The sequence below is a fragment of the Malania oleifera genome, chromosome 3 (assembly GCF_029873635.1).
Source record: "Malania oleifera isolate guangnan ecotype guangnan chromosome 3, ASM2987363v1, whole genome shotgun sequence".
Lineage (NCBI taxonomy): Eukaryota > Viridiplantae > Streptophyta > Magnoliopsida > Santalales > Ximeniaceae > Malania > Malania oleifera.
This window is the reverse complement of record NC_080419.1, coordinates 103,261,911-103,278,579: the sequence shown is the minus strand read 5'-3', so window position 1 is coordinate 103,278,579 and position 16,669 is coordinate 103,261,911. Positions and strand designations below refer to the sequence as shown.

At 32.9% G+C, this 16,669-nt stretch overlaps 1 protein-coding gene across 1 annotated transcript; it reads right to left on the bottom strand.

The window, feature by feature from the left end:
* Positions 1-9,260: 9,260 nt before the first annotated feature.
* On the bottom strand, positions 9,261-13,397 carry LOC131150857 (chorismate mutase 2-like). Its single transcript, XM_058101898.1, has 6 exons — positions 13,226-13,397; positions 12,868-13,086; positions 11,110-11,193; positions 10,881-11,024; positions 10,070-10,162; positions 9,261-9,667 (listed from the first exon to the last, which is right to left on the bottom strand). Exons 1-6 carry the CDS (start codon positions 13,292-13,294, stop codon positions 9,431-9,433), a joined length of 846 nt encoding a protein of 281 aa, XP_057957881.1. The 5' UTR covers positions 13,295-13,397; the 3' UTR covers positions 9,261-9,430.
* Between the last annotated feature and the right edge of the window lie 3,272 nt (positions 13,398-16,669).

The window sequence follows — 16,669 nt, the reverse complement described above, 5'->3', positions numbered from 1 at the left end:
CTTAAAAGATCAAAACCGGCACATTCCATGATGTCAAAGAGCAAAAAAGAAGAATAAGACATGTTTCAGTTGTATTGCATTTATTTTTTTTATTATTTGGTATGTAATAATGCATGCATCTGCATGATATGGTTACCTGCTTAGACTAGACCATAGATTTACTATAGGAAACCATATGACTGTAGACTAACCTTAGGGTTCGGTCAACCGAAGTCGGATTTTTTTGGGTTAACTCAGTTGACCATAGATTAACCTTAGGAGACCTAAAACTTTGGAAGACAAACCTTTTCATAAAAGCCAAAATCATACAGAAGGTTTAAATGATTTAAGGTAAAAAATCAGGCTTCGGGGGACTGAACTTAGAAATTTAAAATAGTTTGGGTGACAGAACTAGCTGGAGGTCAATTCGTTGACTAAGGCTCAGGCGATCGTCCCTATTTTGAACTAAACATCTCTAGGCGACCGAACTCCTAAAATCACTTTTTTCATCGTCCCTGGGCACCTGAACCTGTAGTTTAAAATCACCTCGAGTGATCAAATTATGAAGTTCGGCAGACCGAACCATTCATCGGGCGACTGAACCTCGAGTGTTTGGAAAATTGCCTTGGCCCAGCCACCCGAACTTGAAAAGGTAACTTTTCTATCTGTGTCTGTTCGAGCAACCGGTCCTAAGGACTTGGCGACCAAAACTCTTGAGTTGCCAAAAATTAACTACTGTAATTAGGGTTAAAATTTAATTAAATAAATCTAATAATTCCCAGCGTGTCCCAACGGTCATATTTTTGAGAAAAAACTATATATATACCCCCTTAGTTGCTTTGATTAGCAACTTTGATTAGAAAATAATTTTTTCTCAAATATTTTAATTCCTTGTTAATCAAAGTTCCCCCAAACTGATTTCATTGCAAAATTTTTTTCCTTGGGCTAAATTTTAACACTCTCCAACTCTCTTTATTATTTCTTCAAAATAATTTTTACAAAAGAGCAATTTTTATTTGGGCATTTATTTTCAAGTTTTTTCCTCATCTCTTGCTTGCATATTTGAAAAACATTTTTGAGAGTAAAACTTTGGGATTTCTCCACATATTTCCATGGTAAATATATTGTTGGAGAAACACATTTTTGCATCCACGCTTTCATTGATAAACCTTTATATTGCAAAGATCATTTGAGAAACCAAGACCCTAGGTTCTCTTACTTCTTTATTGAAAATATTTTGGAGATATATTTGATTTAGAGTTTAAATCTTTGAGGTCCTTATCATACATGGAATAACCCCAAAAATGATTATACAAGATTAGTGGGGTGATTTCCAAAAACATAATAAAATAAAATAAATAAATAAGATAAAAAAAATAAAATAATTAATTATTTTTTTAAAAAAGAATAAAAAATAATAAATAAATTTTTTTATTTTTATCAATAAAATATATTATTATTATTATTATTATTATTATTATTATTATTATTATTATTATTATATGTAAGTTGCCTGAAGCTTCTTTGAAGCTTAAGGTGACATTGCTGAGACTCCCCCTCTTCTTCTGAACTTCTCTCTCTCTCTCTCTCTCTCTCTCTCTCTCTCTCTCTCTCTCTCTCTCTTCTCTTTCTCGTTCTCTCTCCCTCTCTCCTCAGTTCCGTGACGGATACTTGTCTGATCGGAAATCGAAAGATATAGCTGGACTCCATTTTTCGCTGCCGTCATTTTTACCGGAGCGGATTAGTGGTAGGAGTGGCGTAGGTGTATCTCTTGGGATAAGCTAATTTTATCTCAATTTCTTGCAAATTATAAGTGTAACGACCTGCTTAATAAACTGGGTTTTTATTTATATATATATATATACTATGATATTCTACATGATTTGATACCATACCGGGGTAAACCCAATCATTAACCTAAACAGCAAGAAGCAGAATCAAATAAACATAACCACATATAATTATATACAATACAATACCAGAGTGCTATCATGTTTTCCAAAATATACACATATCACTATTCCCAAAATATCCCCAACTATGTTGGGATATACAAAAATCCTTCATAATACTCACTTCACTGATAGGGTACTATTGAAGCCCCTCTATCTGCGAGCCTGGTCTGCTCGCCTACCTGGATCACCTGAAAAATGATTCAACACTGGGATGAGCCAACGCTCAGTAAGATGAAATATGCTATTACTAGTGTGTGGCAAATGAGTACAATACCATAAAAATCTGTTTCTCTATAAACATGTACAACTGAATATAATAAATACAGTATAAGTAATAAAATTCATCCCCTTCCCAAGTCGCTCAACATAACAGTATTGTAGGTTACTATTCAAAATAATTCTATTATACATAAGTATGTTCCTTGTTTCTGTAAATCTATACATACGTAATAGAAACTGAAAGCTTTCCCTGTGGATAACTGTGTGTCATGATTTAACCCCTCATGACAGGGTTGTGCGGTCCATAGGCGAGATTTACCCTGGCTGGCCAACCAGGAATAAATCACTACACTCCATCGGTCTGATCTGCCCACCTCAACCCATATCTGATGGGGAGCCTATCCACGTCAAGGGCCTAGGTGATCGACCTACCACCATGTATTATCTAAATAGGTGGTTGCACTTATAACATAACATAATATATGTAACAACGGTACCGTGCTTTGTAATTGCATAGTCTAACAGGGTTTGATACCATATAATATATTTTTATATACAACTATCTGATTTACCATGATTCTGAAATAACTGTAATAATCATGATACTGCATAAACTGTACTATAATTCATACGTCATAATACTGAGAACTGTATAATCATAACACTGAAACTGCATAATCATAATACTAAAATTCGTATAATCATGGTGCTGAGATTCGTATAATCATGATACTAGAATTTGTGAAATCATGGTACTGAAATTTGTAAAATTATGATAGTAAAATTCGTATAATCATGGTACTGAAATTCATAAAATATACCCCCGTATTATATTCATATTCTCAAGCCACACTATACTTAATACATAATTTTCATAATTAAATAAACTGTATAATATTTCAAAATTTCCTAACATAGCATATTTCCCTTACCTGACTACTAAAGAGCCCCTATGGTATACTGGCCTAACACCCGCAGGGCCTCCTACACAATACCCTAAAAATATCCTTTTTTTTTTTATATATTGGATGCTTCATGTGAACTGGATGCTTACTATCCATTACTTTCTAAATGTTATATTATTTGATGAATAGTTCATATTGATTGAATATACTGAACTGCATGCTTGATTTGAACGTCATCTACTTGGCCGATGCAGATTTGTGCATTGCTTGCTGATAGTTGATTAGGGTCAGGCATGTTGAATTCATTGATCTATTTTAGACATACATGCTAGCTAGTCAACTAAAATTATGACGTCATAAGACTTATTTTTAAATTCTAAATACTTTTGAAAGTCTTATGCAGTATCAGTATGGTGACCAAGTTGAACTTAGTGTTTTAACCTTAAGTGGTCACTTAGACTGGTTCATGCATGTTGATTTAGGTCTAATCCCAAGAGGGGGGGGGGTGTGAATTGGGTATTTTAAAAATTCTTTGAAACCTATTTACCAATCAATCCCTATTTCTATGTTTAACTATTTAATGGTGGGGACTTATGTCTAAATTAAAGTTATTTTATCAATGAATTCCTTTTTACCTAATTAAGTGCGTGTAAAGTTATTCAATATACACAAGCAAGTTAGAAATTGAAATGCGATGCGGAAAATAAAAAGAATAAGGGAAGAGAGAATGCAACCACGATTTTACGAGGTTCAGCCAACCCAGCCTACGTCCTCGCCTTGAGCAACCCACTCAAGGATTCCACTAAATTCCTTGCTCCTTAAATTGGGACAGAGCTTCCCTTACAATCCGCTGCTTACAAAAGGTACAGCTCCCTCCTAATTCGCTACTTACAAGAGGTACAACTTCTTCCTAATCCTCTGCTTAAAAGAGGTACAACTTCCTCCTCACACCCGGTTCACAACCTGAACTGTGTTTACAATTTAGGCTCAAATCTGCAAACACTCAACGTTGCTTCTAACAAAAGCTAGTGAGTACAATTCAAAGTCCTAGTACTTTAACATATGATGTAACTTGAAGCTCAGAATATATGGAAACGATACAATCGTTTATGTATGATATGCTTCAACACAAAAACCCCTCTTTAACCAAAACTCCCAAATAAAGAAATATTTGAAATGCTTTGGAGTATATTAGGGTTCTAGTTCACTTTCTAAAGATGCACAAATAGTCTAATGTGAACTTGATAAAAGCCTTATCTTGAATATTTTATCAATCTATATCAAAAAGCTTTCTTTCAAAATATTTAATCACAACCCGATCTTTGTAATATGTAAATAGATATATGATATGTAATTCAAAGATCAAAATACTGAGTATAAGGTTTTCCAAACAAAGTATCCTTCAATAAGATAAATATTTATGAGCACCAAGGATATATATATATATATATATATATATATATATATATATATTCAAGTGTTTTAAAATATCTAAATTATGAATCCGTTAACTGAAAAACAAACTTGAATCAATTATTTCAATCAATCACACAACCTTAATCAAGTAATGATCTTGTTTAAAATAACTATGTATATGTATAGGCACTTTCAAGATCAATCTTTTAATCAAAATAGATTTTTCAATAATAAGCTCTATGAACAATATATATGCATATTTATATACTCTTGAATCAAAGACCAATCAACATATAGCTAAAAAAAACTTTATCAAGTAATGATCTCATCAAAAGCAATTTTTATATGTATGTACACACTCAAGATCAAACTTTTCTAATGATGTTCAATAACAAGTAATGAGATGAGAAGTTCTTGAAAATAATAACTTGAATGATCAAACCTCAATACCAAGTTGACAATCAAGATGTATAAGAGAGATCCCTTTGAGATTCTAAATTGATTTTCCCAAGCTCGATGAGTAGAAGTTGAAGTGTAGGCAATCGTAAATCAATAAGAGCAAATTTTCAATATTCCTTCAACAAGATTTGTTCTTCTCTTTCTTGAGTGTCTTCCCCATTGTTTTAGGGTTTAGATATTTAGTATATATAGTGTCTTACCCTTAGAATTGATCTCAACCATTGGATCAAAGAAAAAGCTCGCGAGTTCCTTTAATAAAAATATGATTTTTAGACTTTTCCGCGACTTCAGGCTACTAATGTTGAAATTCAAGCTACCGAAGTGACTTCAGGCGATCGAAGTTCCAGGGTCAGGCAACCGAAGTACCTCTACCAGGTTTTGTGTTTCCCATTTAATTCTTCAGGCTACCGAACTTATTCTTCAGGCAACCGAAGAAATTCTTCAGGCGCCTGAGCTTGAGTTCAGGCTACCGAAGTCATTTTTTTTACACTTATTCATTTCCAGTTTAAAATTCTTCTTTGATTCTTTGCTTGAGTCTTTTATAAAATATGTTTTCCATGATTATAAAAACTTTTCTAAGCCCATTAAGTTCCCTAATGATATACATGAAATGCATGAATCCTAAAATCATCCTAAGTTATGTTGAGCCTCAAATTAAATCATATGAAAATGTAAGTACATGAGTTCTAAATACCCATTCTCAAGATATTCTTGAACTTTGCCGCTTGCATCTTGATTCTCGTACTCTTTGAGTTCCATGGTGCTTTCCAAAATGTATCAACATTACTTTATGGCTTCCATGACTCATTATCTTTCTGTGCATGCTTAATATAGGTCCTGTTCACAAACTCAATGCACATATCAAATACCAAGTGATTTGTCATTATCAAAACCGGATTGGACTCGTAGAGTCAACAATGCACATTGCCATTAATGAATATTTATAAATGATGCATGATAAAAAGATCATTTGTATGAAGGTTCATTGGTAATTATAAGTCTTTGCATGTTAAATAATCATGGCTTGAAATCCATTGCATGTGGGTTGAACTTTATGAATTTTTTATAATGCATGCTGAATAATTGAATAGGTAGTGATGCATGTTGAATCCTAAACATTGTATGCTATATTGAAAAACATGCAAAATTTTCAATAATCCTTTGAATTTTCCTAGAATGCTCTAAATTATACACATGCTCTTTACCAAGTTGTTTAGGCACATTTACCATGCTTAAATTATAAGCATGAATATTTTGTGCTTATTTTGAAAATGTCCATTCTTGAATGATTATTGAATGATTGATCTACAACAAATGATTTAACTTTTGAATCATCATTCATGAATTTGGAAGGAAGCCAATCTAGACTTTTCTAATATTATGGTTTAGCACCCAAAATTTTAGTATATGTGTTTAACACACACTCACCTCACCACCATGGAATCTTAGATTAAGGGGGAGAAATCATTTTTAGGTAAAATAAATTGTACCTCTCTCTTTTTGATGATGATCAAAGGGGGAGAAGATATTTTGGTGTCCTCTTTGTCTCTTTGTTAAGAGAATGTTGTGTGGTGTTATGTGTGGAGGAGAAGTGAAATGCAAGTAAAATGCATGTGGGGTATGCATGTGGTAATTCAAAGATAATATGAAAGTTCTAATTGCTTACTTGTTTTATCTTACATGAACTTTCTATTTTATGGTATGCATGTTTAAAGATCTAATAGATATGAAAAATATAGTTAAATATTTTTACACCTTATATGCATAAAGTAAGGGGGAGCATATTTTAGTACCATTCTAGAATATGCATAAATTAAGGGGAAGCTTTAAATTTCACCCTATAGGAGAACATCAATGGTTTGCTATCATCAAAAAGGGGGAGAATGTTAGTCTTAGAGGTTATGTGAGTTTAATTGCATTGTTTTGATGATAACAAACCATTAGTGGTTCTAGGTAAGCTTATCTTTGCATATCAAGCCATGATTAGTATAAATATAAATGCAAAGATTAACTAAATTAGTAATAGGTTAGACATCATCAAAAAGCGAGAGAATGTTAGCCTTAGTGGCTACACCATCATTGTTTAATGTGTTTTGATGATATTAACCTATATGTTGTTCCTAGTGTTTTCCTATCTTTGCAGATCAGGTTTAGTACAGGTACTTGTACATGAATTATTGGATTGAAGGCAAAGATCGGACCAAGTAGACATCAAGAAGAAAAGATCAAATGGACACGTACTTGGAATGAGCCAAGCACAATCAAAGATTGCTTAATTGTAGAATTGTTTGTAATAAGAGTTGTGTGAGGTAGTATGTTTTGTAACTCTTACGGTGTGTGTCTTGCATGATTTCTGAGTAAGAGTTGAGCCATTGCATAAGCATACTAGGACACATGAGTTTATAGGATTGCACTAAAGACATAAACACAAACTCACCTTTCATGGCTTTCAAAGTTAAACTTAAAGAGTTTGTTAAATGAATCCTAAACTCAAATATGTTTTCTGAAGAGACAAGTTTTCAAACATCCTGGTATTTTGAACATCTTCATACTTAGTCCCGATTTTATCAAAACGAGTCTTGTGTCCTAAATGTTTAAAGATAGTTAAGTATATTTATAAAAGGACATACTAAGCATATAAGATATCAAAATGGGTTTTCAAACGTATTTTATTAATTTAAGATATCTTATATTCAAAAGAAAACTCATTTGGACAAATTTTAATCTTCATTAGACTTAATATATTTCATATATTTTTTTCCAAGAATGTTTTGAGTCATTAAAACACTTTTTGACAAGGAAAAACAAAACAATCGTCACTACCGTAGTGCAGCCTTGAGTCCTGAACACCTTGCGGCATTTTGGGCATAACTTTTTCTAAATAGTCCAAATGGGACTATCTTGGTGTCCTTGGAAAGCTAAGACAAAATGCCACAACTTTCATTTTTATGACTTTTTCTGATTCAAGGACCTCGTCGATGAACACAAGGGATTCGTCGACGAGTCCAACGGGCAGAATGACGCTAACGGGTGGAAAACGACTAGTTTGCCAAATAAAATATCTTTTCTTCCCCCCAACGACTAGTTAATGGCTCCTAAAGCTCTTGGGCTATAAATACAAGCTATTAGACTCGTATTAACATGGTTTTGAAGGCTTTGGATCATTCTTAGTGAAAAATATTTTTTTACACCAAAACCTAAGCACCTAGCACTTTGCATTGTTGTTCTTCATTCACAAGTGCTCATTCTCTCTTGCTCTTTAATTGTGTTTGATTCATTACTTGAGAGATAGTATGAGGTTTGCTTTGAATTTAATATTTGCTCATTTGAGGAGCAACAAATTATATTTCTATCATATTCTTGTAAAGTTCTTTGTGGACCATTTGGTGAAGGTTCTTTGTGAACCAAAGAGGCTCTTGGTGAGCGGGTAGGAATTTGTTCCTGAGTTGTAAGACTTCTCCGCCAGTGAAGGAGATCATATAGTGGAATCCTTGAGTTGGTTTCAAGGCGTGGATGTAGGTTTGGTGCCGAACCACGTAAAAATATCGGTGTTGATTTTCTTTCCCTATACTCTTTATTATTTGTCTTGTGTATGATTTAAATTTCGTATATTGTGATATAATTGCTTGCATCTTGTCAAGTGTTTTATTTAAGTAGAAAAAAATTGTAATTTCACAACAGAGTTCATTCACCCCCCCTCTGGACTATATACTCCCAGGCTAGGACGTCTAACAGAGCTTATAGTCCTACCATGCATGCAGTGCATTAATTATTATAGCCCTTTGATTATTATAGACCCAAATTAATTTAAACATAAAATAAAAATGTAAACAATTTGGTCTTCATTTCCTCGGAGTCACCATGCGCCACCAAATGATATGATTGTTTTTCATTTCATGCATAGAGTGATCCTGCACACAAACTCAGGGCATAGGTTAAATACAAAAATATTTGTCATTATCAAAATGGTATATGACCAATAAGGTCAACATATGAGCTTATTCTTACTTAAAAGTTTTTAATCTGCTTCAATTTTAAACATTTTAACCAAACAAGTTGTTGGTTTCAATTTTTAGTTTTTATTTTTGAATATTTATTTTTATTTTCTATAACTTTTGACAATGATACCAAACGACTTCTAAGTATTTCAAATTAAGCAATAGTTTACAATGCTCATTATTATAAAACCCAAAAACATTGGTGTATATGCTTGATGATTCACACATCCATTTTTTTCGAATATGCATTCTCTCATGCATTTGCCTGTAAACTTATCTAGAGATCGACCTACATTTGCATAGTAATGCCAATACTTCTGCACATAACATTTTCTTTAGATTTTAAAACATTTGCAATTCTATTATTATTATTATTATATCATAATGGTTACATGATTTTGGTGAAGAGTGCACATTATCAATGACTGGTCAATAAACTAAATTTAAGGGACGTGATCATGTGAAACACCATTATGATCGAAAAGATTCATAGGAATTATTAATCAAGGCGGTGAAGGAGGTACTCAATCTCAACATCCTTTGTGAGAGGTATCACCCACTTTTCGTAAAGGTCACGAACAATCGATGGATCAACTTTGTACTTGTTGGTTGTATTGTTTTTGTTGTCATCAAGGGTCACCTCTTGCGCAAACACCATGGCTTTCTTCTCAACCCTTTTCTTCACTATCTCTTCGAGACTCGCCACAGTTAATAGCTTCATTAAAGCATTTATATCCTAAACGATAAAAAATCTTGAAACATTAGTCTAAAAGTTTCCAATCATGATCTATGCGTGCGTGCATATTTGAAAATTTTTTTTTTGAGTAATTTTAGAATACTTTTAAATAAATATTTTTTTAAATAATTTTTAAAATTCTTTTTTTTTTTTATAAGTGGTTTCAAATGAACCCTAAGAAGTCGAAAAATTGGAAAGCTATTGGTCCAAAAAAAATTGGAAAGCAAACAGATACAGAATCGTAGAGAATTGCACAAGGTAGGGTGAATTTCGTTGTTCTATGGGCTTAAAAGGGACATATGCATAATACATCTCTAGACTTTTCAAATTTTAAAATTAAAATAGACCAAATACTGTTTATTATAGCGACTAAATATTCTAGATTTGGATATTATATATTACCTTATTGCGAATTGCAGTCTCATAGTCTTGGGGAGAACCTGTGTACTTAAGCTCTGCCACAATTCTCCCATCATGAATTCTTCTAGAGAGAGCCTACACACAAAAAATAGATTTAGGGTTTATTAGATGTAGAGAATAATTTTCAATTTTCAACTTTTCAAATACTCACAAATATTGCATTGTTTTTTGGTTTTTCAATATTAATACAAAGAACTTGAAAACAAAATAAAAAAATATTTTTAACATTTCCTATACAAATGCTAGTTTTTTTTTTAGAAATAAATAAGGTAAGGAAGCAATTATATGAATCTTTCACAAATTGTAATAAAAAACTAGTTTGAACAATTAGGCAAGTGGTTTCCAAAGTCAAACATGCACGCAATTTCATGTCATTTGTCTAGATATGAGATATAAACTTTATATTAAAGGCCTGGTTGGATAGTTCAAGTGGTAAGGATAATTTGTGACTTTAGTAACCCCAAAGTCACGGATTTGATTCTCCCTCAAAGCATTAAGCTGGTGAATTATCAGGGGTGTGTTAATGGGCGAGCGACTTACATCCCTTAGGTTTATTGTCACGCCATAGTATCCAATGTAACGCGATGGTGGTCGGAGTCCCAAAATTATCAAAAAAAAAAAAAAAAACCCTCTAAATTAAAGAGTTACAGAAAGTCAAAGTCATCCCTTAGAACAGGAAATCCCATGTGGGCATCTGAATTTTCCACCCTAAATTACTGAAAATTCTGAAAAGCAGAGACATCTTTAACAAAGTTGCGTGCATGCATGCATGCATCAATCCCATCGTGATTACCTGCAAACAAGCAAGATCAGCGGCTGTAGTTTGACCATAGTTACCATCATCTCCTTCTGCCACAAAAAGTGGAAGCAGCTGGTTGAAATAAATATCTGATATGTTCTTGTTTATGCTGACCCCCGCAGCTGCAGGATACAAAATCTAAAACATTCCACATTTATTTACTAGCTATGGTCTACTGTCAGACAGTTGAAAAAGGTTTATAGCTTAAATGAGACTTAATTACTTTGGTAAAGTTGTGGTGCACCGCTGATGGCGGTAGATTAGCTGGGAAGAAGGCAACTTCTTCTGGGTTTTCATATCTCCCAACCTGTGCAAGAATTTTCACAACAAAAATCACATATTCCATCTCAGAGCCTAAATATCTTCAAGGTTGTGTGATGGGTATTTCTCAAAATTCTTACTTGAACTTTTTTAAGTATAGTGATAATCTAATAAAGTATCAAATCGTAATTATTAACCTTGTGTTTAAAGAAACTTTAGATTTGAAGTTGTATTAGATTTGAATGAAATATAATATAAAATTGTATTGACAATTATCCAAATCCAAATTTGAAATCCGAAATTCATGCTCGCAAATGCAATGTAAGAGTTCTTTTTATCGCCCATGTTTATTCAAATATATATTTTGGACTTGTACCCTATTTAAAACTTTGTAAGCTCAATCAAGACATCTATGCCTAGACAAGTTAGAGATATTCAGAAAATTATTCTTGAAGTCTAATATGGTATAATCATATTATAGCCATAGTTGGCTTATGAATGTCATTTTTGTTTGGACATGTCTTTGCATGCAATTGAATTCAAGACATTATTATATTAAATTTTCTAATATTGTCGTATTTTAGAGTAATATTTTGGATTATGAATTATTTTTAAGTGTTGATTATCTATTTCTACTAAACTATCTTAAAGTCTGACGTGATTTGATAGACTAACCTAATAATTTATGAAGATATGCATAGTTGTTGCATACACTAAACAACTTAAGTTTTAATATTAAATATATTCTTTGATAGATATATAGCATATTGGAGAGTCAACTTGTTGAAATTTATGAGTTTATAATTAAGCTCTATATTTGGAGATTTGACTTTCCAAGTTTAGACTTGAAATTTATTTAAATTTAGATGTTTGAAACTAGAAAACAATAAAGGAAAGGAAAATATGATTAAATTCTCCCTCTTGTGATTTGCTAACAAGGAAAGTATGAAAAATTAAAAGTAAGATTTTGATTTGACACATAATTAACATTTAATTTTTAAAATTTTTAATTGTATTAGAGCAAAATTTTTATTTTTAAAAGCATTTAACCTGGGAAAAAATTTTAAAAAAATTTGTTTTCTTATTTTTTTTTCTTTTCTTTTAACAAACAAAATTTTTCATCCAAACACCTTAAAATTGATACCTGATATAATTTTAAAATAAATATTAAAAAATATATTTGTATATATAATTTTAACAAATGATAAATCAAACATATTGATTTATTTACAAATGGAAATCACTTACTTTGCCTCTGGTAGTATGAAACCACTTACTAATGTTCTTTAGTGCATGATTGGATTAATCCACTGGTTAAACCGGTCCGACCGGTGTAGTGACTTTATCGGGTCGGTCGTCGGTTCGATTTTTAAAACCATGTTAAGAATTATATAATTTATTAAAAAAAAACAAGTTTAATTTCCATTTGAATTCTTTTTGCAAAATATGGAAAACATTTTCATAGAGCATTTACTTTCTATATATAATATCATTAATTAAGTCATGGACTTCAGCAGGCAAAGAATATACAAACGCCTCCCACCAAACAGAGAAGACAGCATAGCCACAAACAAAGAAAACGCACAATTTCTTCACCAAGGATTAATCAAAACGACAAACCCACTTCCCCCTTTTTTAAAGAAAAAGAAAAAAATAATCTGTTTTCAAAAAACAAGGAAACACAAAAAGCAATTCCACAAAGCATAGTAGTAAGACTGACCTTGGCCTGAAGAGCCTCTGATCCCTGAATAATATACTGAACAATAGACCCAGAAAATTTGGAAACTTTCAGAAAAGATTCAGTGTAGGCTGCAGAATTAAGAGGGAATTTGGCTCTCTCTATAAGGCTGAAGATGATGGTGTCTTCTTGCCTCACCAAAGAGTCTCTTATGGAGTCCAGTGTAAATGAGGTTGCTGAATCACATGCTGCTTCCTCCACCTACCCAAAAAACAAAAAATCAGAATAAAAATTGAAAAATAAGATTACCCAAAATGTTTTACAAGTGTTTTCCAAAAGAAAATAATTTGCTTAATTTTTTTTCTTTTCGGTGAACAACTTGACATGGATATTAACTGACCATAGCGGTGACAAATAGCAATAATATTGGCAATCGCCATAGAAAATCGGAACGACAGTTGTTAGCCATGGTAGTTGCACCGAGTAGTTTTCTATTGGGAAAGACTCAAAAGAAAAATGAAAAAAGATTGGCAAAACTCAGAAGAGAATGCAGATCTATCATTTAAAGAGATGCGAATGAGAAGAAAAGACTTTTCATCTAATTATAGTTAGACATTTAATATCGTCACTTCTATACTAACTATTTTGTTATAACTATATAGTATTTAAAAAGAATGCAAGATTAATCTGTTGACTAATAACTAATTAAAGTATTTATTGTTTTAACCTTACCTTCCTAAAGTGAATTTATGATATTAATTAGTACAAACTTAAGTATGGTTGGTTCAATATGTAGAGACCTGGAAAATATAAATTTTGAAATTAATGAAGAAAATGAGTAAAGGGAAGAAAAGAAAAGAGAAAAGAGAAAAGAAGGAAAAATGAATTTTTAAAGGAAGAACCTACAGGGCTTCGTCGACAAGTGCCCTGAGCTCGTCGACGAATTACCTTCTTGGACTCATCGACGAGGACATGTGTCTCGTCGACAAAAAGATACCAAGAGCAGGAAATTCAAGCCATTAAGGATTTGTCGATGCATTCATTATTTTCGTCAATGAACACCCTTTTGCGGTTTGTCAACGAGTACACATGTTTCGTTGACGAAGTCACGTGGCTAGCCATCTATAAATACGCTCAGATCGGAATTTCAGCTAGAAAAATCAATTCCTCTCTCATTTTCTCTCTCTAAGTTCGGCCTTCCTACCTTCTCTCTTCAAATTCGGCTTTGTTTTTTTCGGTTTCGACGATCAGAAGTTATCACGTTGATCTTGGGGAAATTTTCTACAACTTAGTCGGAGCAAATTGTTGGTTTGGAGTTCTTGGGCACCATCCCAAAATCAGGGCAAGGGGGTTTTTTTAAGGTCGTGATTATTAGGTATTTTTGGACCCAGGAAATGTGTTAGATGATTTTATGCTGGGGGTTGAGTTAATTGAACTAGGGTTAAATCGATTTCAAGGTTTGGAGTTTTGGGACGGTGTACGCGTGGTTTAGGATTTTAGCAGATCTCCCAGGAAACAATTAAGGGGATAAATTAAGTCAGTATTTTTAAAGAAATTTACTTATTAAATATACATTATTTAATTCTGAAATTATGTATGGTTTAGTATAGTTCTTAGGAATACTAATGTTGAGCAGAGAAAATAGATCTATTATTATTTTGTCAAAAAAATATATGTTTTTCAGGCCACATAATATGTTATAATATAGTACTCACTTATGCGTGGCATGAGCATAGATTTTATGCAAATGATGATATATCAGAATATTATGATTTTTCAGAATGAACATGATTTAACGATAGCTTTCGGGGAAACTATAAATAGTACAGAAATTGTATTTTCAAGTATATTATGAAATTTAGACGGCACAGATGCCGAGATATTCGGTCGGTGTAGATGCCGTGATTAAACATGTTATAACAGTTATTCAAAAAATATTATCATTACAGATGTTACATGTGATTTTGAAATAGTTATACATAACAGTATTATGAATTATATATATATATATGATATGATAGTGAAACCCGGATGACTTAATTTAGATTCAGAGTATGGTATCGTAACTATCAGTTCAGGCAGTGCTACCACACATTTTAGATAAAGTGTGGGAGTTGGATAGTCGATTGTGCATCAGTGTAGGAGTAGGTGCCCCCTGGCAGTCTGGACCAGGCTGGGTAAGCGAATCATACTTACAGACTTACAAGTTTGACTTAGCGTGGTAGGCCAGCTATTACTAGGTCCCACCTATGGGCCGCACAACCTAGTCATGTGGGGGTAATACATGACATCAACTAACTATCCATCTAGGGTGTGATTTTAGTATTATACAGATATAGCAGATGATTTTTGATGTATACAGAAATTGAATATGACACAATATGTTATATGAAATATGATTTATTCAAATTATTATAGAATAATTTTTAACAAATTTACTAAATGCAATTGATTTATGTACAGACTTTCCTTATTTAACATATATAATATACCATGTACAGTATATGTTATAACACAATGATACTCATGATGCCACACACTGATATTAGTTTATATCCCTTACTAAAAGGTGTCTCGCACCAGAATTACAAACATTTCAAGAAACCCAGATAGAAGAGCAAATCGAGCTCTGAGGTAGAGGCGGTTGTTTTATACTACCCTATTTGAAGGGTAAGTTGTGGGGTTGTGTTCATGATGGATTTTTAGGGTTATGACCCTAGGATATTATGGTTCTTTTTGGGGATGAATATATGTGTATTTATGAACATAGTAGAACTTTGGTATTGTATATATATGGTTGTGTAAATTATAGTTTTCGCTGCATAGACGACATGTATGTATAGACAGGTATATCTCTGGTACCTATGAGTCTAGGTGGACTTTGACTTTGACTTTGTTAGTATGTCATGGTATCAGAGTTGTTATGATAATTATTATGTGGAAAAAAAATAATAGCAGAAATTTCGAGTCGTTACAGTTTGGTATCAGAGCTTAGTGCTAGGTTTTGTAGACTTTAGTGTATAGCGGAAACAATACCAGAGTATAGGAACATATTTTAAGGAGAATAAGAATGGAGTAGAATAGAATTTTAGTGAGTCAAGGTTAAAGAGTTAAGATGAAATTTTAGGGTTTTTTTCTGCAGACTGAAAACATGATTTTCGTGGTGGTTTTTACGTTTTTCTTGGGGTGACGATTTCAAGAAAGCCATTGTAAACTATTGTCGTGTTGTGTTTCTAAATTTCAAGATTGAATCTTAAATTGGGAGTAAAGAAGTTAAGTTAATTAATGATCTGAGAGTTTAACCAGCTAAATATATATTAGTTATGTTAAGAAGATAAGGTCCTCAGACTACGTTTATTGTCTTTTTAGGATGGACCCTAGAGGTAGCAGTGCTCACGCCAATGGTAATGATGGCGCAAGGCCCTCTAGTGCAGGCGGCGGTGATTTTGATGCCATTTTGTGCAGCGTAGTTCAACAGGTTATGGCTGAGATTGCATAGAGCTCCAGGGAGCGAGGAGGCCCATCTGCAGAATAGGGCTGTACGATAAGAAGTTCACCAAAATGAATCCTTCGGCATTCTCAGGGGGAGCCAACCCTGCAGTTGCTGAAAACAGGGTGTAAGAGATGGAGAAAATACTGATGGTACTGCATTGTACGGATGTTCAGAGGGTCCAATATGCTACCTATAAATTGATGGGTGAGGCTGAAAGATTGTGGACAACCATGAAAATACTAGAGGAACAGAGACCCGTACCGTCGAACATAACTTGGAGCCGATTTAAGGAAATTTTCTTTAATCGTTATTTTCTTGCCACCGTCAGAGAGGCTAAGATAGTAGAATTTC

Excerpts from the sequence above, each read along its gene's own strand:
- LOC131150857 (XM_058101898.1), bottom strand. The coding sequence starts at position 13,294 with ATGGCTAACAACTGTCGTTCCGATTTTCTATGGCGATTGCCAATATTA. Across the intron at positions 13,087-13,225 it reads TGCTATTTGTCACCGCTATG|GTGGAGGAAGCAGCATGTGA; the intron begins GTCAGTTAATAT and ends TTTTTTGGGTAG. Across the intron at positions 11,194-12,867 it reads CAGAGGCTCTTCAGGCCAAG|GTTGGGAGATATGAAAACCC; the intron begins GTCAGTCTTACT and ends ATTCTTGCACAG.